Raw genomic sequence first — 17,182 nt, forward strand, 5'->3', positions numbered from 1 at the left:
GCTGACCGAGTTAAAAGTCGTGTATTAAAACCGTGAAGGTCTTTAGCTAGTGATTCTATTAAAACAAGTGATTTTCATTGTCGCGCCAACTTAATGTTTTGAACCCCGGTCTATTGCGCATAAATTCGCCAAACGCGCCAACGGAGGAAACCTCGCCATAGAGCAGTTTCGGGATAAAATAGTGTTGGTAGGTTTGCCTTTTAAAATGTATCAAATTTTTTAAACATTTATACCATACCTTTCTTAAAAAACATCATCGTTACTAGTAAAGACTATTTTTCTATGTCTAAAATTGAAATACATCAAAGGCAATTGAGAGCTATCCCAATAGGTGCGTTTTGATATAAAACAGAACTGACGAAAACCATAGATCTTCAAAATGATATTTAGACTAATCTGCTTAAACTCTTTTTAAATAGTGAGCAATAATCATTTGTTCGTTAATAAATTTTTCCTTTCACGTGGTTTTACCTAGCAAATGCTAGATCGTATTCTGATAACGTTGTTCTCATGGAGTTTCGGTAAACTTCGAGAGACTCAGCAACAATAAAGAGGACTTTTCATCTATATACTTATATAGATAGATATTATTGGTTTGTCTTTTTCTCTTTTTGTCAACTTGTTTTTATTTTCTGTAATTATAGTTTTTATGTTCATCATAATGGTATTGCCCTAATACATTGCCATGTTTCTTTTATTCATGTTTTTATTATTCACTTCTCCCCTCCCCTTCATCATACTTTTTTTCTTCCTATTTGTTTTTATTTGTTATTACATACATATACACTCACACACTCATTAACTCATTTTTTCTTTTCCCTTTGTGTCTATTTCGTTCTTCCTTTTTTTTTCTCTGTTCCTTTTCGTCATCACTAGCTTGTCTCTCTTTTTCCTACTCGTTCTTTTTTGTATTCTGTCTCTATCCTTCCTCGCACTTTTTTGTTACTGTTTTTTATTGCATTAAAACTTTGAAAAAGTTCCTTTAGTTGTAGGTCTTTACACACAGGCTCTCTTTAGAAGTTTCAAATAGTTTTTAACCACAGCGAGTGGAATTTCTGGTTTTGGTTCATCGTTGAAATATATAATTATTTCTACTGTCATGTATTGTGCATGTTTGTAGATGTGCCAAAGAGGTTTTTCACTACATAATCCATCAATTTATAAAAAAAATTGCAAATGAAAGCTAAATTTGCAAGCTTCCGGTGAGTTGTAGGTGTAAGACTGCAAGTTGTAGGTAAAGACCTACATTGGCTCAATAACATGCCATATAGTATAATTTCTTTAAACAGATGCATAGTTAATATTATGTTTTGCAAACAGATGTATAAAACTAAAAAACTTGCTTTATTTCATCACTTTAAATTAATATGCAACCAAAGGCTTGCAGCTCCTTTAAGAAATTTAAGTGCAAGAACAGAATTATATTTTGAAGATTAGTATTGATGCAAAAAATGTGCAAGCTTTCAATTTTTAAAGTAAACAAACATATCTGGATTGTTTGAATGCAGACGTATTATAACACTTATAACACTCGATAGAGCAATGTGTCCATGAAAGCTAGGATTCGCTAAAAGTTTTGATAGCTTGCAGAACAGTAATCGGAAAAAATGTACAACCATGTCACCTGGTCCTGGGTCCTAAGTTAGCCGTGAGGTTTCAGGTTTTTTTGAATGTGAATCCAGTACATAAAATTTATAAACTTGATGCTATAGCTTTTTTCCAGTTTAGATTAGTAAAATTTATAGACAACTTTTACCAAATAATTTATTCTTATTCCATTTCTTTTATGAAAAGAGGCTGAATCAACTATAGCATAGTTTTACGCAATAACTCTGTTGCTTCTTCGTAAATCGTTTGTCGCACTGCTTTACCTATTTTACCTGCACTGTTTCTATTAAATGATCAATACTACTTGAAAAACGCAAATTTTCCTCAAGAATAATGCTTAGACATTTGCTAGCTAGACAACCTGCTGAAAGTCATAATAATCAAGGTTATTTGTTGCATTTATTCTATAATAATTGTGACATTAGGAATTCGAGAACTACATTTATTTATATAGGTTCTGTGCGCTCTGAAAATCCATGTTCATTATGTCATTAAGACTAAATGGATTGTAAGATTTTCTGAAGAGTCCCTGTGTTTCATAAGGGAATGGATTTTAATGTTAATCCTTGTTCATTATGTCATTAAGACTAAATGGATTGTAAGATTTTCTGAAGAGTCCCTGTGTTTTACGAGGGAATAGATTTTAATTTGTTGCTATCATTTAGTTTTTACCAAACCCCCAATCAAACTCCCAAAGTCAATCTATAAAGCAATTTTGGATATAATGGTCATACCTATAATAAGTCATGATTATAACACTAATCTACTGAAGCTTGGCTTGTCATATCTTGTCATATATAAATCTATTTTTACTGTTCATCTAATGATCAAAGTTGTAAAAGTATTTATCTGACGAAACTTGTTTTAGAGCATTGCAGCATAGTGGGAGATGTAGTATGCTTGTAGAAGAGAATGGTTTGGTTTAACTTTCTAAGCAGCTAGTCAAAAAAATTTGAACTTGGATCACTAGATATGTGGGTGTCTGCGTGAATATACATGTATATCGAGCCGCTATTTAATTTGAAACTAAAAAAATGAGTAGGTTTTAGCTTTTAGAAAAAAATCTTTAGTTACCAGAAATTTTTATGTTCCTTTTTCGTTAAATACATCTCCAACTAATCAAACTAAAGTTTGAAGTCGTCAAAAGATATTGTACATTAAAACTAGTGGCAAGTCTAAGCAATCATGGGACTTTTTTAAAGGTTTTACAAGATTTTAAATAATTCAGGTTTAAAATTCAGGCTCAACATAGAGCTGAATTTTTCATTCAGCTGGACTGGAAGCAGGCTTGAGCAATTTGGGTAAAGAGTAGTTTCAGGATTTTGAAGTTTTATTATTGAAGTCACGGTAGACTTTCGTGAGTGCTTTTCACTGATAAATATTCCGTTTTTGGGTTCAAACATGTAAATATAAAAAAATTTCTCCATTTCTGATTGTTTTATACATTGTTGAGTTATTTTAGTTAACTTATAAAGATGTAGATAAGATAAGAATAGGATAGTTAAGTTTCCATCTATGGTTTAGACTATCGAGGAATATTTTTACCAATTTGCTGGAAAAGGACAAAAATCTTTTACCACTCTTACAATTGTTAATCTAGCATTCATAAGAATTTTAGTCAAACATCAATTGAGAACGCAACTCCTAATTATCACGTTATGTACATGTATATACTAAAATTTATGTTTGTTAGGTCATTTTATTAGCAAAATTACCAAGCAAGCCTTATCACAAAAGCGTACGATTACTAGCTAGGAGAATGGAGGAGCATGGCCAGTCAAGCGCACAACAGCCCAAGTGAGTGAAGTGTCAACAATATCCAACAACTTCATTTAGCTTAGCAATTTATTAGACATGTTCCTATTTTGTTATACGTACATTAGTGAATGCCATCAATAAGCCATTGTCCTTGACACAAATGTGGTTGGCAGTAGGTCGATAGTTGGAAGATCGATACGAATATCGCCGTGACATTGGGCCAGCAGGGATTGACAGAAATTAGGTTGACACAATTATACAAATACAGCTTGAGTAAATATCGCTCATGAAAAATTGGTGGCCCGAACCTGTTGACTTTATAGTTCCAAAATATAGGTGTAACGTCGCTAAGCATTAAAGATGGCCGACGATTTGCAGACACTTGATGCTCAGTCATCTATTGTTGCTACTGGCCTTGAACTATCATAGGGACCACTGCAGCAATTTCTTTGACGTTCAGAGAATACGAAGCCGTGAGTTGGTTGAAAAAAATTGATTTTGACAAGCGTCACGGACCAACTGATGAATTTAAACTGACCAACTGATGAATTTAAACTGACCAACTGATGAATATGGCAACTTTAAATTTTCAGATCAATCTTTAGGAACATCAATCAAACTTGTGTCAAAGGCAGTGGCTAAACGGCTAGAGATTGCTGCTTCTTATAGAAATTACATGATATTTTATAGATTACTCGTCTAGTTTATCTCTGTTATCAAAAAATGTGATTGACCTATAGTAGTAGGCTTTAAATAATTAATGTATACAGTTAGTCTTCACTCAGTGACGTCTAAGCACTTGCGTCATTATATGAACCCCCTTTCGAGTTTCCGTTGCATACATATAGGCTATTTGAACTGTACTGTATTTCTTCGCTCTTTCTTTACGTGCTATTGGCTTTTTAATAATACGTGTAAACTTTTAAAAAGTACATTAAATTTTAACTTTTGCTCTCTTCTTTATCTTTTGAGCATATATGTAAACAAATGTTTTGTCCTGTAGAGCACACTGCAGTAGATTTTATGCATTTTTACCTTTTTATTTACTTTTCTAGTATTTCTCTTTTCATTTAGCATTTGTTTGTATTATAGGACTTTTTATAACACTTCAATTATGGCAGGTGCCATAAAGTGCCTCGATGGAGTACCAAGGTGCTTAAGGTGCATAACATCTAGCGCTTCATGTGCCTAGGTGGCAGATATTAGCGTAACACCTGATACCGTAAAATAAAAGCGATCACTGTGTTTCCGTGGCTCATGATGCGCATTTGGAGTTGTGCACACATTGAGTTACGGTACATTTGAGTGTGTCAATGGACATTCGCATGATGTGCATTAAACGTCAGCTCGTTGGTAAAAAGGACAGGACTGCTCGCTAGTTATTGACTTCCATAGGTCAATCAGTTGCGACGCAGGCTTGTCACGCTTGGAACAATAGGTATTCAGAACTGCTCAAATCGAAATAAAAATGGCTGAAGTGTGAGAATGTTTAGATAGGAATAGTATGTACGATATTTGAATGCGCATAATTCGCAAGCATGAAACATTTATTAAAGCTTTGCGAATCACTAAACTTGCTTGACTTGCGCATTTTTGCCGTTTTTATGATGCGGATCTCTCGCGGACCTACTCAAACTTGCTCATCATGTGTTTCAAGGAAACAGCGATAGTCATGGCAAGCATACCCGTGTAATATCTATATGTTCATGGTTAGTTTAATGGTAAGAAATTATTTTTCTGCTTTTACAATTTTAGTATGTTGTAACTCTGAGTCATCATAGCTCCAAGTCATCGTTAAGTGAGCCCATCTTTAAGTGAGGATTACCTATAATAGCGAAATATGGCTAGATCATTGTGTTAGCACCTATGAGTTCTCCAATCTGTGTCCGATCTGGGACATTATTACCACAGTAGCTGACCGAGTTATGAATTGGCTGTTAATATATGACAATTTGTATGTTTTATTCCTATTCAATCGTCTGGGTTTCAGTCATTGATTTAAGCTCAAAATTATACTTGGATTTGTCTACTCTCTATATATATACTCTGAATTACCTTGCCTATGTATCTGACTTCTTCATGTTCTGTATTAGTTTTCAGAACTGTTTTGAGTTCAAACAGTTAGAAAACAATGTTTTTGCTAAAATTGATTTTATTTGATGTAAAACTCCTTGACATATATTATTACATTAGGCAGTGGGACTGCTGTGTATTCATATATAGGCAACGCTAGTTACATTAAGAACTATTTGCTTAGAATGCTGAAGTCATGCAATTCCATCACAGTTACAATACAAATCTTTGTATTCCAATCGGAGCATGCAACACACTGGTGACCGAGAGGATGTTCAAATCTTGTGACTTTTTTAGGCTTCTCTCTCTACTCAAGCTACCCTCCAAAATCGGGTCAGCAGGTAAGGAAAATGATCAAGCAAGCTCAGTTAATGCTGACAATAGTTGGTACCTGCGTGAGATGTTTCCCAGTCTAAAACAAAGCTTAATAGATCAAGTTGTAAAATCTGCTGCCACTTTGGATGAAGCTGAACGGGTTCTAACCACTCATGCTTGTTGTAAAGGTTGGTATAGCACAGCCACCTTTTTCAGCACTTTAGCTATGTTGTAAAGGGTGGTATGGTATAGCCACCCTTCTCAGCACTTTAGGTTAGCTGTAAAGGTGGGTTTCGCATAGCCACCCTTTGCAACACCTTAGCTAGAGTCTTCCACACCTAAATCCTGTTCCTCTTGCCGGTTTTAAAAATAAGGTTGTTGAATTTGTATCAAGTTATTCATCATTGGAGAGGTTTTATTTTACTATGGCGTTACATTATGCTGCGTGTCTGTCTTCTGCATTATCTTTCCCGATAGTAATTCATTCCTGAATCGAGTGTTTTTTCAATTTTTATGGTTAGTAATGCTATAGTACAAAGTTCCTTGGATGTAGTTAATGTTACATTGTTTTCTCATTTCAACCTAAAGGTACATCAATGGCATCACTGATAGTGCTCTTATTTGAGCATTGTAACATTGTTGGTCCACGCATTCTCAAAATGTGTTCCCTGGATTTTTGACAATGCTACAAATTCGCTTTTTATTCCTTGGTGGCAACTGTTATAGTAGATCTTGTCATCATGTTGAGGTATCAATTTTATTGATCTTTTCCGATCGTGTTGTGGCTATGACAAATTGTCCTAAAAAAAGTAGCAAAGCTAGTCTCTCGTCTTTGTTAGCGTTTAGTCAGAGCTTTTATTTGGTGGTTTCGATAGGTAATATCGTCAAGTTTCAACATACGATCATCACCTTAATGAATAAATTTTTTTTCATGAGATGTTAAATTTGATAAAAAATCTATTTTGACAATTGCAATAATTTTCGACATACGATTTCCGAAGTCTTTTTAAAACACTGCACTCTTGTAAATCAGTACATATGTAGATAGTTCTCCTTCACATTGTTGGATTATATGATCCTAGGCTAATTTTAAACAATGCTTCATACCTTGCTTTTGTAGTGTTAAAATAACAAATCCACAGAAGACTAGTGCTAGTAGTAGTAGTAGCAGCAGTGGAAATTGGAACTTTCCTTGGAATGAAAGAGCAACATTCTAGGAAAATATGAACAAATATCTTTAGTTAAAATTAACTAAAGATATTTGTTCATACTTTCCTAGAATGTTGCTCTTTAATTTCAAGGAAAGAATGGTCCTTTCCCTTTTTTTCACATTTTTTTTAAAAACTATGATGTTGTTTTGTAATTATTATAAAAAAAGTGATGTGGAAAAAATCTAAAACATGTAAAAGTGGAGAGGCTGGATGTGATAAAACCTAACAAATATCACATAAGAAAAGAAAAAATACAAATGCATTGTTCATGGGAAGTTCATGTGGTCTAAATTAGACTAGCTCTACGTCTCTGTCACCACCTGTCTGTATATGTCAATCTGTCACCACCTGTCTGTAAATGTCAATCTATATCTATAAATCTCAAAGTTTGTGTTCCTGTGAGTCCAGCTATAGCTATTAAAATCTTGGAATGAAGAATCCGTAGCGCAGAAGATTTGAGATTGAGCTACGCGAGACCGATGGATTCATGGGGCGATGTGAGTCGATAATTCGTTAAAAATATGCATAGCGCTATGCGTTACGCAACATTATTTAAGCTTGCACCACCATTGCTACCCCGTGCACCCCTTGCTACACCATGGAATAAATTGGGCACATACTTGGAACACATGTCAATCTTTCACAGCTTCGCGTTAAATACGGCAGCTAGCGTTGCGCCTAAAACTGTACCAGAAAAAAATCCGTGAAGTCAGACCAGAAAATAAATGCATGCCCATATGGGAAGAAAAATGCTTAAACGCATATATCCTACAATACTTGCAATCAGTATAGATCTGTAGCAGGCACTGCAGCCGGTGCGATATAGATTACGCAAAAATAAACACAGTAAACAGAAATAGCACAGTACCCAGAAATAAACAAATATGTTTTTTTAAAAGGTTTTTTTCTTGTTTTTAAAAGTTCGAATGGTAAATGTTTTATACGTTGATTAAAATAAATTTTCTGCTCATTAACTTTTGTATTACCCGTGCAGTGCCATGCATTCATCTAGCTCCTTATACTGCCAAGGTTATATACATATTCATTCGCCTGTTTTCAAGGCAAAATGATGTGACAATCTTTTTATTTACTATTAATTTTTTTTTTTCAGATGACGGTTTTTATATTTAGTTTTTTACAGTTTTATAATTACTAAAAGTATTAATGGCAAAGTTTTTGGGTTGCGGAACGGATTACAGTGTGTCCTTACATAATTATTTGCACCAACACCAATGTTTTGATATATAAAATTAATCTTGGAACAGATTAACTTCATATGTTGAGGTTTGACTTTGTAAGTATACAGACATATGCAGTTGATCATGTCATGCTATATATTGTTACAATGATTATCTCAAACTGTCTGTAACTATTCCATAGGTAGTTAAAGTTTTAGAAGTAGCGCTGAGCAAGTAAATTGGCTGGCCAGCTTTGGATTGTTTCTAACCAGCTGAACCTAAGAAGGTAGCGGAGACTCGTTATAAAAATTCTTGTTACTTTCATCCTTAACAGCTACTGGTCAGGTGTTGAATAACAAGGGAAAGGTGAAGAGGCGAAGAGTTCGGCTGATGAGTGATAGCAGTAATGAGGATTCATCATCTCCTGCTAAACGACGAGCTTCTCCCAGCATTGGTAAGACCTTGTCTTATAGCAATAGCTTATACAATGACAAATCTTGTAATTTAGGTAATGACTGTTTAGTATATATGCATATTGTTTATATTATATATATTATAATATATACAGTATTATAATAAAATGATATTACATAGTATTATAATATATATTTTTATATATGTTTCTATATGCATCGTATAGAGTAGTGCATAGAAACGGGCATTGAGACAATCTGGTAATGTCACTTTATGTCATCTAACTTTTGAAACAAGCATGATAACTGCCCAATAGCTGCCAGCGATGATTTGGTCATTTCCCAAAATTGTAGCATGGTTTTTACGAATTTACAACATGGATAATTGTCACACGTTTCGCAAAGGTGTCACTTCTACAAAAATACTACTTGCATAAATGTAATTGAATGCTGCTTTGGAGAGGCATATTATGAAACATCAATTTTTTTTCTTTTCATTATATATTTATGTCAATATATATTATATATTCAAATAATGATGCCAATATATATATTACATGTATATCTATAAATATATACATTTCTCAAAGTATGTCTGTGGATCTGTCTTTCCTACTATAGCTGATTATTTTACCGATGCGGTCACGCGTTATGATGCCCGTGTTAAGAAATATTTTCCGTAATTACTATATCTGGGGTCAAGGCCATTTCTTCTCACGCGGACAATTGCATTGTCTCCGTATTGTTGTATTCAAAGTTTTGATGGATAGCTTCTGGTGGAACAGTGAATTTTTTATACACACGCTTCTATGCAAGAATTTTTATTATTAATTCTACGTATTCAGGATGTTTATTTTGTTTTCTCACTTCGTATTAATTGTATGGTTACCGAATGATCTTTTATTGTAATCGTAGCAAAACCGACTTAATTTAGCAATTACTTGCTAATTATTTCACATTTATATCTGAACTTTTTAATATTTGTTTTATTTTATTTGGCCTGCACAAAACATTTTCCTCATGATATGAAGTTTAAAAGTTGTTTGACAAAGTTTGAAAACCTTTACAGTTGTTTTTATTTTCTCTTTTAATTTATTTCAATTACAAAAAACACTTCTCTCATAATATGTAGTTTGAAAGTTAGAATGGCAAATGTTGTTATATGTTAAAATTATACAAATCAATTTTCTGACGAATACTTTTTTATTACTCGGGCAACACCGGGTAGCACAGCTAGTATTTATATAAGGATGCCAATATCTCACGGAGTTATTCCAAATGTGTCCATTCTCTGAATGTCACATTAAGTGAATTCATTGAGTGATTTATCTGTTGCTATATCATCAACTCTGGTGGCCTTTCTATCTAATTAGGATTGTCATTTAATATCATAAGTTGAAGAATAATATGATGATTTGTCATTAAAAGGTGACAAAAATAGTTTTTATCAAGAGATACCAAATATTTATTTCTATGCGTATCACAACGCACACAGTAAAATGTTTCATTCTAGTACAAATTGTTCAAATAACTTTGGTGTATGAATATTGTGGCTTGCGGTTGGACATCTTCCGAGATATTTGACTAGTGACGGTATGACATTAGATGAATATTTAATCAATACACTTTTGAGAGAAGTTCAGAAATAATCTGAACTTGTGAACTCTGTTCAGTCAGGCTTCATGGAGGCCTTATGGCTGTTTTACCTCCTTTAATTTGAGAATTTCAGGACCTAGCAAGTCCTTAAGGTGCCAGTAAGTCTAGTTATTGGTTCATAACAGTCAAGACTGCAATTAGTAAAAATTTAGAATCAGAATTGTAATGATCTGATTCAAATTTGGATTAGTATCTAAACATACAGCAATATCGTACAGTGACTTATTAGTCTATAAGCATACAGTATATAGTAATATTGTACAGTAACATATTGCATCCCTTTGTGACATATTTAGGAGAGAATGGCAGTGCACACGACGTGACAGTTGATGTGGAAGGCAGACCAGTGAAAGTGTCTATTCCAGGTAGATAGTAACTGCTATATGATAGTTACTGCTATATTTTCCATCTAGCCAGCTTTATTATCAGCTAGTTTGGAATTTCGCTCTTTGCCATGAAGTTATTAGAACTGAATGATATGGTCCAGTCGCAAGCAATAAAAGCATGTCTTGGTAGTTACGCATATATATCTCGACAGTCAATATTTGCTACTACTGCCGCACGCCAGCCTCTTTTAAGCCAGTGTCACTCTAAAACTGTAGGGTAGACATCCATTCCATTGAACATGTCTTTCATGAAGCTTATTCCATGTACAGTAATCCCTTGCTGCTACTTCGCTGTTTTCAGTACTTCACGCTTGAAAATGTTCATTAAAAACAAAAGAAAATTAAAAAAGTATCAATAAATTAAAATACATAAATATACATACATGAAATGTAGTTACAAACATTTTACATCCGCCCTACAACAAACCCAGTTAATCGCAAGTACGAATATTCAGACCAGATGAAGTCCGAACTACGCCCTTGCTATGTAAGTGTATTATCTGGCTTGAAATACTGGGACTCAGTATTTCAAGTCAATAAGTCATAAGCCGATCAAGATCACTTCAATTTCCTTATTATATAGGAAATAAATATAATATGTTTAAAAATCAGTTTAAGTGTTAACATTTTGTTCATACACATTCTTTAAATTATTAGTTTCTTTTTCACCGATTTTCTCTTATCGCAAGGGACTCCGGCCCTCATTAACCATAAAAAACGAGGATTACTGTATACATTTAGTATTCTTCCGGAACATTCTCTGTATAGTGTTACCTGTATTGTTATTGATTGATTTGTGATTAATCCTAGTGATGTCTCATAATGGTGGGACTGGAAAGGATCTCAACTCCTTGCCTGATGATTATTCAGAAGAGGAAGACGATGGAACCAGCAGTGATGAGGTCAGAGGTCATATCTGTTGCTGGGTTAATTATTTCATGTTTCTTTCTGAATGGGTACAGTGTGCCCTCAGGTTATGATGACCCTATTATATAATTTTTTCGTGTTACGATGTGGAACACGATGTTTTTTGTGTCCTTCATAGGAAATTTTTTTTGCCATACAATATCAACGAAATTTTTTTTTCGAAGTTCAACTTTGGCAGTTGGTGTGCTAAATACGTCGGAATAATGAAGATGCCGATATGTTATTAGCGGAAGTCCCTTCCACAGTGCGTGAAAGAGATATGATGCTCGCGTTCTCTCAGTTCAGCGTTATTCATTATTAGTTATGGTGAAAAAGAAACCGGAAACAGATAGGGGATAAAATTTTAGTTGTTGACGAATTTAAAGTCATTAAAATGCATATTAAAACATAGATTTAAGATTTGTAGAATAAGTGCACTGACTGCCAAATTTGAATTCAGACGAAAATTTTGTTGAATTCGTATGGTGAAATAAGATTCATAGTGTGGTAAAAAATCATTGCTTTTCACTTCGTTAAGTGAAAAAAATCGTATATCAGGGTAAACGTATCCTGAGGGTGCCTTTCTATATGTAATATGCTTTGCCTCATGTTTAATGTTCCTGTAGTACTTTGTATTCACCAGCTGCCGGGCTTATTCACTAGTTTTACTGATGACATTTAGTTCAGAGTTGAACAAATAAATTACTGTCAAGCATATTTGATATGAGGTCATGCAGTCAAACGATACCAGAGAGTTCTTGCTATATTTTAAAGTTTTCTATGACTCCTCATAATCTAGCTATAATAATATGCTAAGGCGCAGGTTTGTAAAACACACGCCTTTCATCAGTGACTAGTTTGTCTTTGTGACTGCAAATTTAGCAAACTGGTCACGCTTTTTGTCACAGGAAGAGTTGGTGCAATCAAAGTCAAAAAGAGAGAAGATCCTAGAGTTTTTTAACATAGCAGAGTTTGAGGAGGTGATGCGTATGCCCCGGTGTAAGGAAAAGAAAGCAGAGTTAATTATCAGCCTCCGTCCATTCTATAACTGGGATGATCTTGTATGTACAATTATATGAATACATAATTATAGTAACGGTCGTTACGTTATGTGGTGGAAATATTATGCACGAATTGTAAACATAAATGCTCCAAATTAAAATCTTAGCTTTAACGATTTTATTTGTGAAATACAGCAGCACCACAATTGGAGAGAAATTGCTGGCATTTCTCAAATATGTTCACAAAGCTTCAAAAGTGCAAGACTTTCTATTTTTTATATTTGAATTCTGTTCCAAGGTCTTACTCCTTGTTGATGAGCTGTAAGATAGCTTCATTCTATCTGCTGGTCACGATAGCAAAAGAAAAGCAGGAATATGAAATGATGATCTCGGGTTGAGAGTGGGAAGATCACACTATTCACGGATTCTTTCACACGTCAACTAGTATATTTTTCTTTCACAGTTTCAAACAATATCTGGGTTTCATAATAAATGAAGCTGATTGGTAGACAGTTCAAAGTGAAGTTTATGAATTTACTCCTCAGGAATTTAAACTGGCAAAGTTATTTTTGGTCTTTGTTGGCTGTTAACTCGCAGCGATGGTTGGTGACTGCTGTTTGGACTTTTCTGTTTAAAATCATAAAATATGAAAACAATGAGAGAATACAACAAAAAATCTTCACACTTAATTTTGGTAAATGAAAATCTGCTGCACTTAGCAATGCCTTTCCTTTTGCGTTGTATTTGATTTGGGATTATTTCTTATCCAATTGCTTTACACTTTATCCTAGTGGCAGACCACTAGGATTATTGCTTCATTTTAATCCCATTCTAGCTGCCTTGATTTCTTTTGACCTTCAGTGTGTGAGATGGAATTTACCATTACTTGTCATAGTAACTTGACTCGATCATACTAAAGCTATTTCAGTTTTTTAGTTGAGTTGGTTCGCACTGGCAAAATGTATCAGTTCTTATAAAATTGAATTGCTGTTCCTATCCGACAGCTCAGTTTTATCTCAGACTAAAAATGCCCGTTGTATTTTTGAATTCAACTTTTTTGCCATCTAAGATCTCTACGCTTTTCGAGTAGATTCAACAAAATCGTTTTAAGTTCTTACGCGCTAAACCTGTTTAAATTCTTAGATGGACCAGCCATAGCATTCTCTCAATGCCTTTTCAGCGTTTTGTATAACTTTTCTCTTTTGTATGTTCTCTTACGTTATCACAGAGAATAAAGTTCGATGGACACCGCGTGCTAGGACCAGAGACAATCGAGAATTGTAGAGAGCTTATCGAAATCCGACAAGTCGTCCTCGACTTGATGGAGAGGTGTGAGAAGATCTCAGAGCGGCTCACACATCATGTTAACTTGCTCACAACCACAAGTGACCTCGGGTCGTGCCACATCAAAGAGCAGCCAAGTAAGCATTGAACAATATCAAAAGAAAGAACTGTGTGCCAGTGTTGACCATTGAGGCATGTATGATGTGTCAGAAGAACAGTATTTGAATCAAAAGTAGTAACCTATTATATATCTCCAAGTTTGTCATTCGTCTGTCCAGTCATAGCGATAAAGTTTTAGGAACGATAAATGCGTTTCATACTGGATTTGAACTCGCAACCTCAAGTTTACAAACACTCGCACATAACCACGAAGCTAAGCCATTCTGAACACGTCCATTGCCCTTACCATATACTGTACATATATCCTTTTTGCGACTGCATATGCTAAATTATTAATTAATACGGTGGGCAATCGGGTTACGATGCCTCTGTTATAAGATCTCTTCTGCCTTACCATATGTAACATGGTGTTTTTTTATTTTGCCATTTGAGAACGAAAATCTTGTCGACTTGTTTCCTCCATACGATATTAACAAGAATTTAGCTGCCGGTGTACTGATTACCTCGGAATGACAAAAATGTCGATATGCTATTCGCTGAAATTCCTCTCACAACGCTCGGAAAAGATACGATGCTCGCTATCTCTCAGTTCAGCGTTATTCGCTATAAGTTATAGTGAAAGCAAAACCGAAAACTGATAAAATTTTAGATGATTGCAAAGTTGGAATTTAGTAAAATCGTTAAAAATACATATTAAAATTTAGCTTCAAGTATAGGTTTAGTAAATTAAATTCAAAGTTTATGTTATACGTCTGTCTCAAAGGTATGGACTCTCTACGGTACCTATTGCACATAGTACATTGTAATGTTACATTTAATTGCAGATCGTAACCACTAAATATACTAAAGTTACTGTATAGTAATTGTTTTTGTACACACACTTCTATGCACTAATTGTTATTATTAATTCGAAAAATTCATGCTTTTTATTTTGTTTTCTCAGTTTGTATTATTTGTATCATTACCAAATAATTTGTCATAGGGATCGTAGCAAAACTGACTTTATTTAGCCATTACTTGCTTATTATTTTACATTTACATTTAAACACCGTTACAATTGTTTCATTTTTTTCTTAATTTATATCAATTTCACAAACCCTTTTTCCATGGTATGAAGTTTAAAAGTTACAGTTGTTTGAAAAAGTTTAAAAACTTTTACAGTTTTATTTTTTCTCCTACTTTATTTGAACTGCACAAAACACTTTTTTTATAGTATGAAGTTGGAGAATTAGAATTGTTACTGTTGTTATACAGTAAATATAAATAGATTTGCTGTGCAAAGATCTTTTTATTACCCTGGGCACCACCGGACATTCAACTAGTATGTTTTTTATACAGAAGCTTAGTAACTGGGTTTTTCAGTCCGAGCTTGAAATAATCATTACTGTAATATTGTATATTCATAGTATGTATGACTTGTTGATATGCCAAGATTTCCGGTGACAAAATGACCTTGCCTGAGATTCAACAAGCGTCGAGGGCAGTTTGTCCTTGGCGCTTCTCCTCTAGAGCATTATCTTGGGAGCACATTTGTTATCTTTAATTTTTTAATATTTTTTTTTAATAATAAAAGTTTTTGTTGCCATAGTCAAAACTGTCTGGTGATGGTTTATCTGAAATTGTAATTTACTTTGGTTTCAACTTTTTGAACAAAATATCAGATAATTTCTGAGAGATTGTGCTCCCCTGAAATGCGGAAAGATAACTCTTCTGTTCATTAGCACATTCCAAACTGCCGACTTACTTTTGCATTATGAGACAATATCTGAGATGAAATTGTTCAGCTTCATGAGATTTTATTTAAAGTTGGTAACATATCAAACGTAGAGAGCTTTGAGGCAGGGGCACAGCATACGATCAACCAGTTTGCTGTTTGTATGCAGCCTAAGCTGGAAGTTTTTACCTCTATCGTTCAAATCACTGGAACCTCAGCTGCAAGCTAAAGGTCATTTGTTCGGATGAGATCTTTTCTATAAAGTAAAAACAGCAGAAGTTTATAATGGTAAATTGAAAGGCTTAGTTGACCAACCAAACTGCATAATTTTAGAATTATATTTTTTTAGTCCAATTCGTCTTTTACTTTTATCAAAATTCTATGTATTTTATGCATATAATATATTGATCACTCGGAAGGACATAGAGGAAAAGACATTTAAAAAAAAGAATTCTTTTAAGGATGCTGTTTTGTTTGCAGGTCTCATCAACCCTAAACTAAAGCTAAAGCCATATCAGCTAATTGGTATTAACTGGTTGCTACTCATGTACCAGCAAAAGGTAGACGGTATTTTAGCAGATGAGATGGGCCTTGGCAAGACCTCTCAATCTATAGCATTTTTAGCTTATCTTTTGGAACAAGGCAATGTGGGACCCCATTTGATCATCGTGCCATCTTCCACACTAGGTATGTTGTTTGTTACTCCGAAACTGGAACAAACCGCATTATTTGACGATTGGTTCCGGTTTGATTTGAGTGTTGATGAGAGGATAACTCAGCTTTTCACCTCAAAGTTAGTCATTTTTCTGTGGCATTTGTACATATCAATCTGATAAAATGTACTTGAAAGCAAATGCAACCATTTTTCAAAACTTTCATTCCTTTAGAAAATAGCAGACATGGCGCTACTATAAATACCTTTGACCAATCCTAATTAACTGACTGGTGAAAATTTCTATCAACGTATCGTTCAACTTCTGCAAGCCTCTGCTCATCAGTTCTGTTCTTTGTTTGTCTCTTGTTTGCGTGGTTAACGAATTATTGTTATCTTAGCCCATAATTCTTATAGAGAACTGGGCCGTAGAGCTGAGACGGTGGTGTCCAGCCCTCAAGTTTATCACCTATCATGGTAGCATGGAGGACAGAAGGTATCTTCGGAGTCAGATATTCATGGAGCAGGGATCTTATCATGTTATTCTGTCAACGTATGTATATTTCTATTGTTAACATCTGCCGTTGTACATACCAATGTGGGAGTTATTCTTTCTTAATTTTATCACAAACATTAATCCTGGGATTGCCCTGAATGTCTTTCATGTTCAAACAGATTGTCCGTAGCACTCGTGTAGATTTTCAACAAAATTTGCTACATTCAGTTCTGACGACAACAGCCCATGAACATGATCATTGAGGGCAACTGTCCTTAATGCATGCAAAGGGGCAATCTTGAGTTTCTAATCAGGCGGCTGTTTAATCAGATGGGGTTTTTAAGAGGCTGCTTCTTTGGAACCAGGCAGAGTTTGAAACCAAATATTTTTGGCAACCCGGCAGGAAGAACG

At 34.4% G+C, this 17,182-nt stretch overlaps 1 protein-coding gene and 1 long non-coding RNA gene across 2 annotated transcripts in view; both read left to right on the forward strand.

Annotated features, from left to right (window-relative positions):
- Positions 1-142: 142 nt before the first annotated feature.
- On the forward strand, positions 143-5,803 carry LOC137403583 (uncharacterized). Its single transcript, XR_010979591.1, has 3 exons — positions 143-187; positions 3,302-3,405; positions 5,737-5,803. It is a non-coding gene; the product is annotated as an uncharacterized lncRNA (long non-coding RNA).
- Positions 5,804-5,877: 74 nt separating this feature from the next.
- Positions 5,878-17,182, forward strand: part of LOC137403819 (SWI/SNF-related matrix-associated actin-dependent regulator of chromatin subfamily A containing DEAD/H box 1-like) — a 30,670-nt gene continuing 19,365 nt past the window's right edge. Inside the window, exons 1-8 of the mRNA XM_068089880.1 lie at positions 5,878-5,942; positions 8,478-8,597; positions 10,509-10,577; positions 11,409-11,500; positions 12,413-12,565; positions 13,734-13,926; positions 16,104-16,310; positions 16,693-16,828. Coding sequence (XP_067945981.1) covers positions 8,534-8,597; positions 10,509-10,577; positions 11,409-11,500; positions 12,413-12,565; positions 13,734-13,926; positions 16,104-16,310; positions 16,693-16,828 — 914 coding nt within the window. The 5' untranslated portion in view covers positions 5,878-5,942; positions 8,478-8,533. The remainder of the gene's footprint in view (positions 5,943-8,477; positions 8,598-10,508; positions 10,578-11,408; positions 11,501-12,412; positions 12,566-13,733; positions 13,927-16,103; positions 16,311-16,692; positions 16,829-17,182) is intronic.

Source organism: Watersipora subatra, chromosome 9 (genome assembly GCF_963576615.1).
Source record: "Watersipora subatra chromosome 9, tzWatSuba1.1, whole genome shotgun sequence".
NCBI lineage: Eukaryota > Metazoa > Bryozoa > Gymnolaemata > Cheilostomatida > Watersiporidae > Watersipora > Watersipora subatra.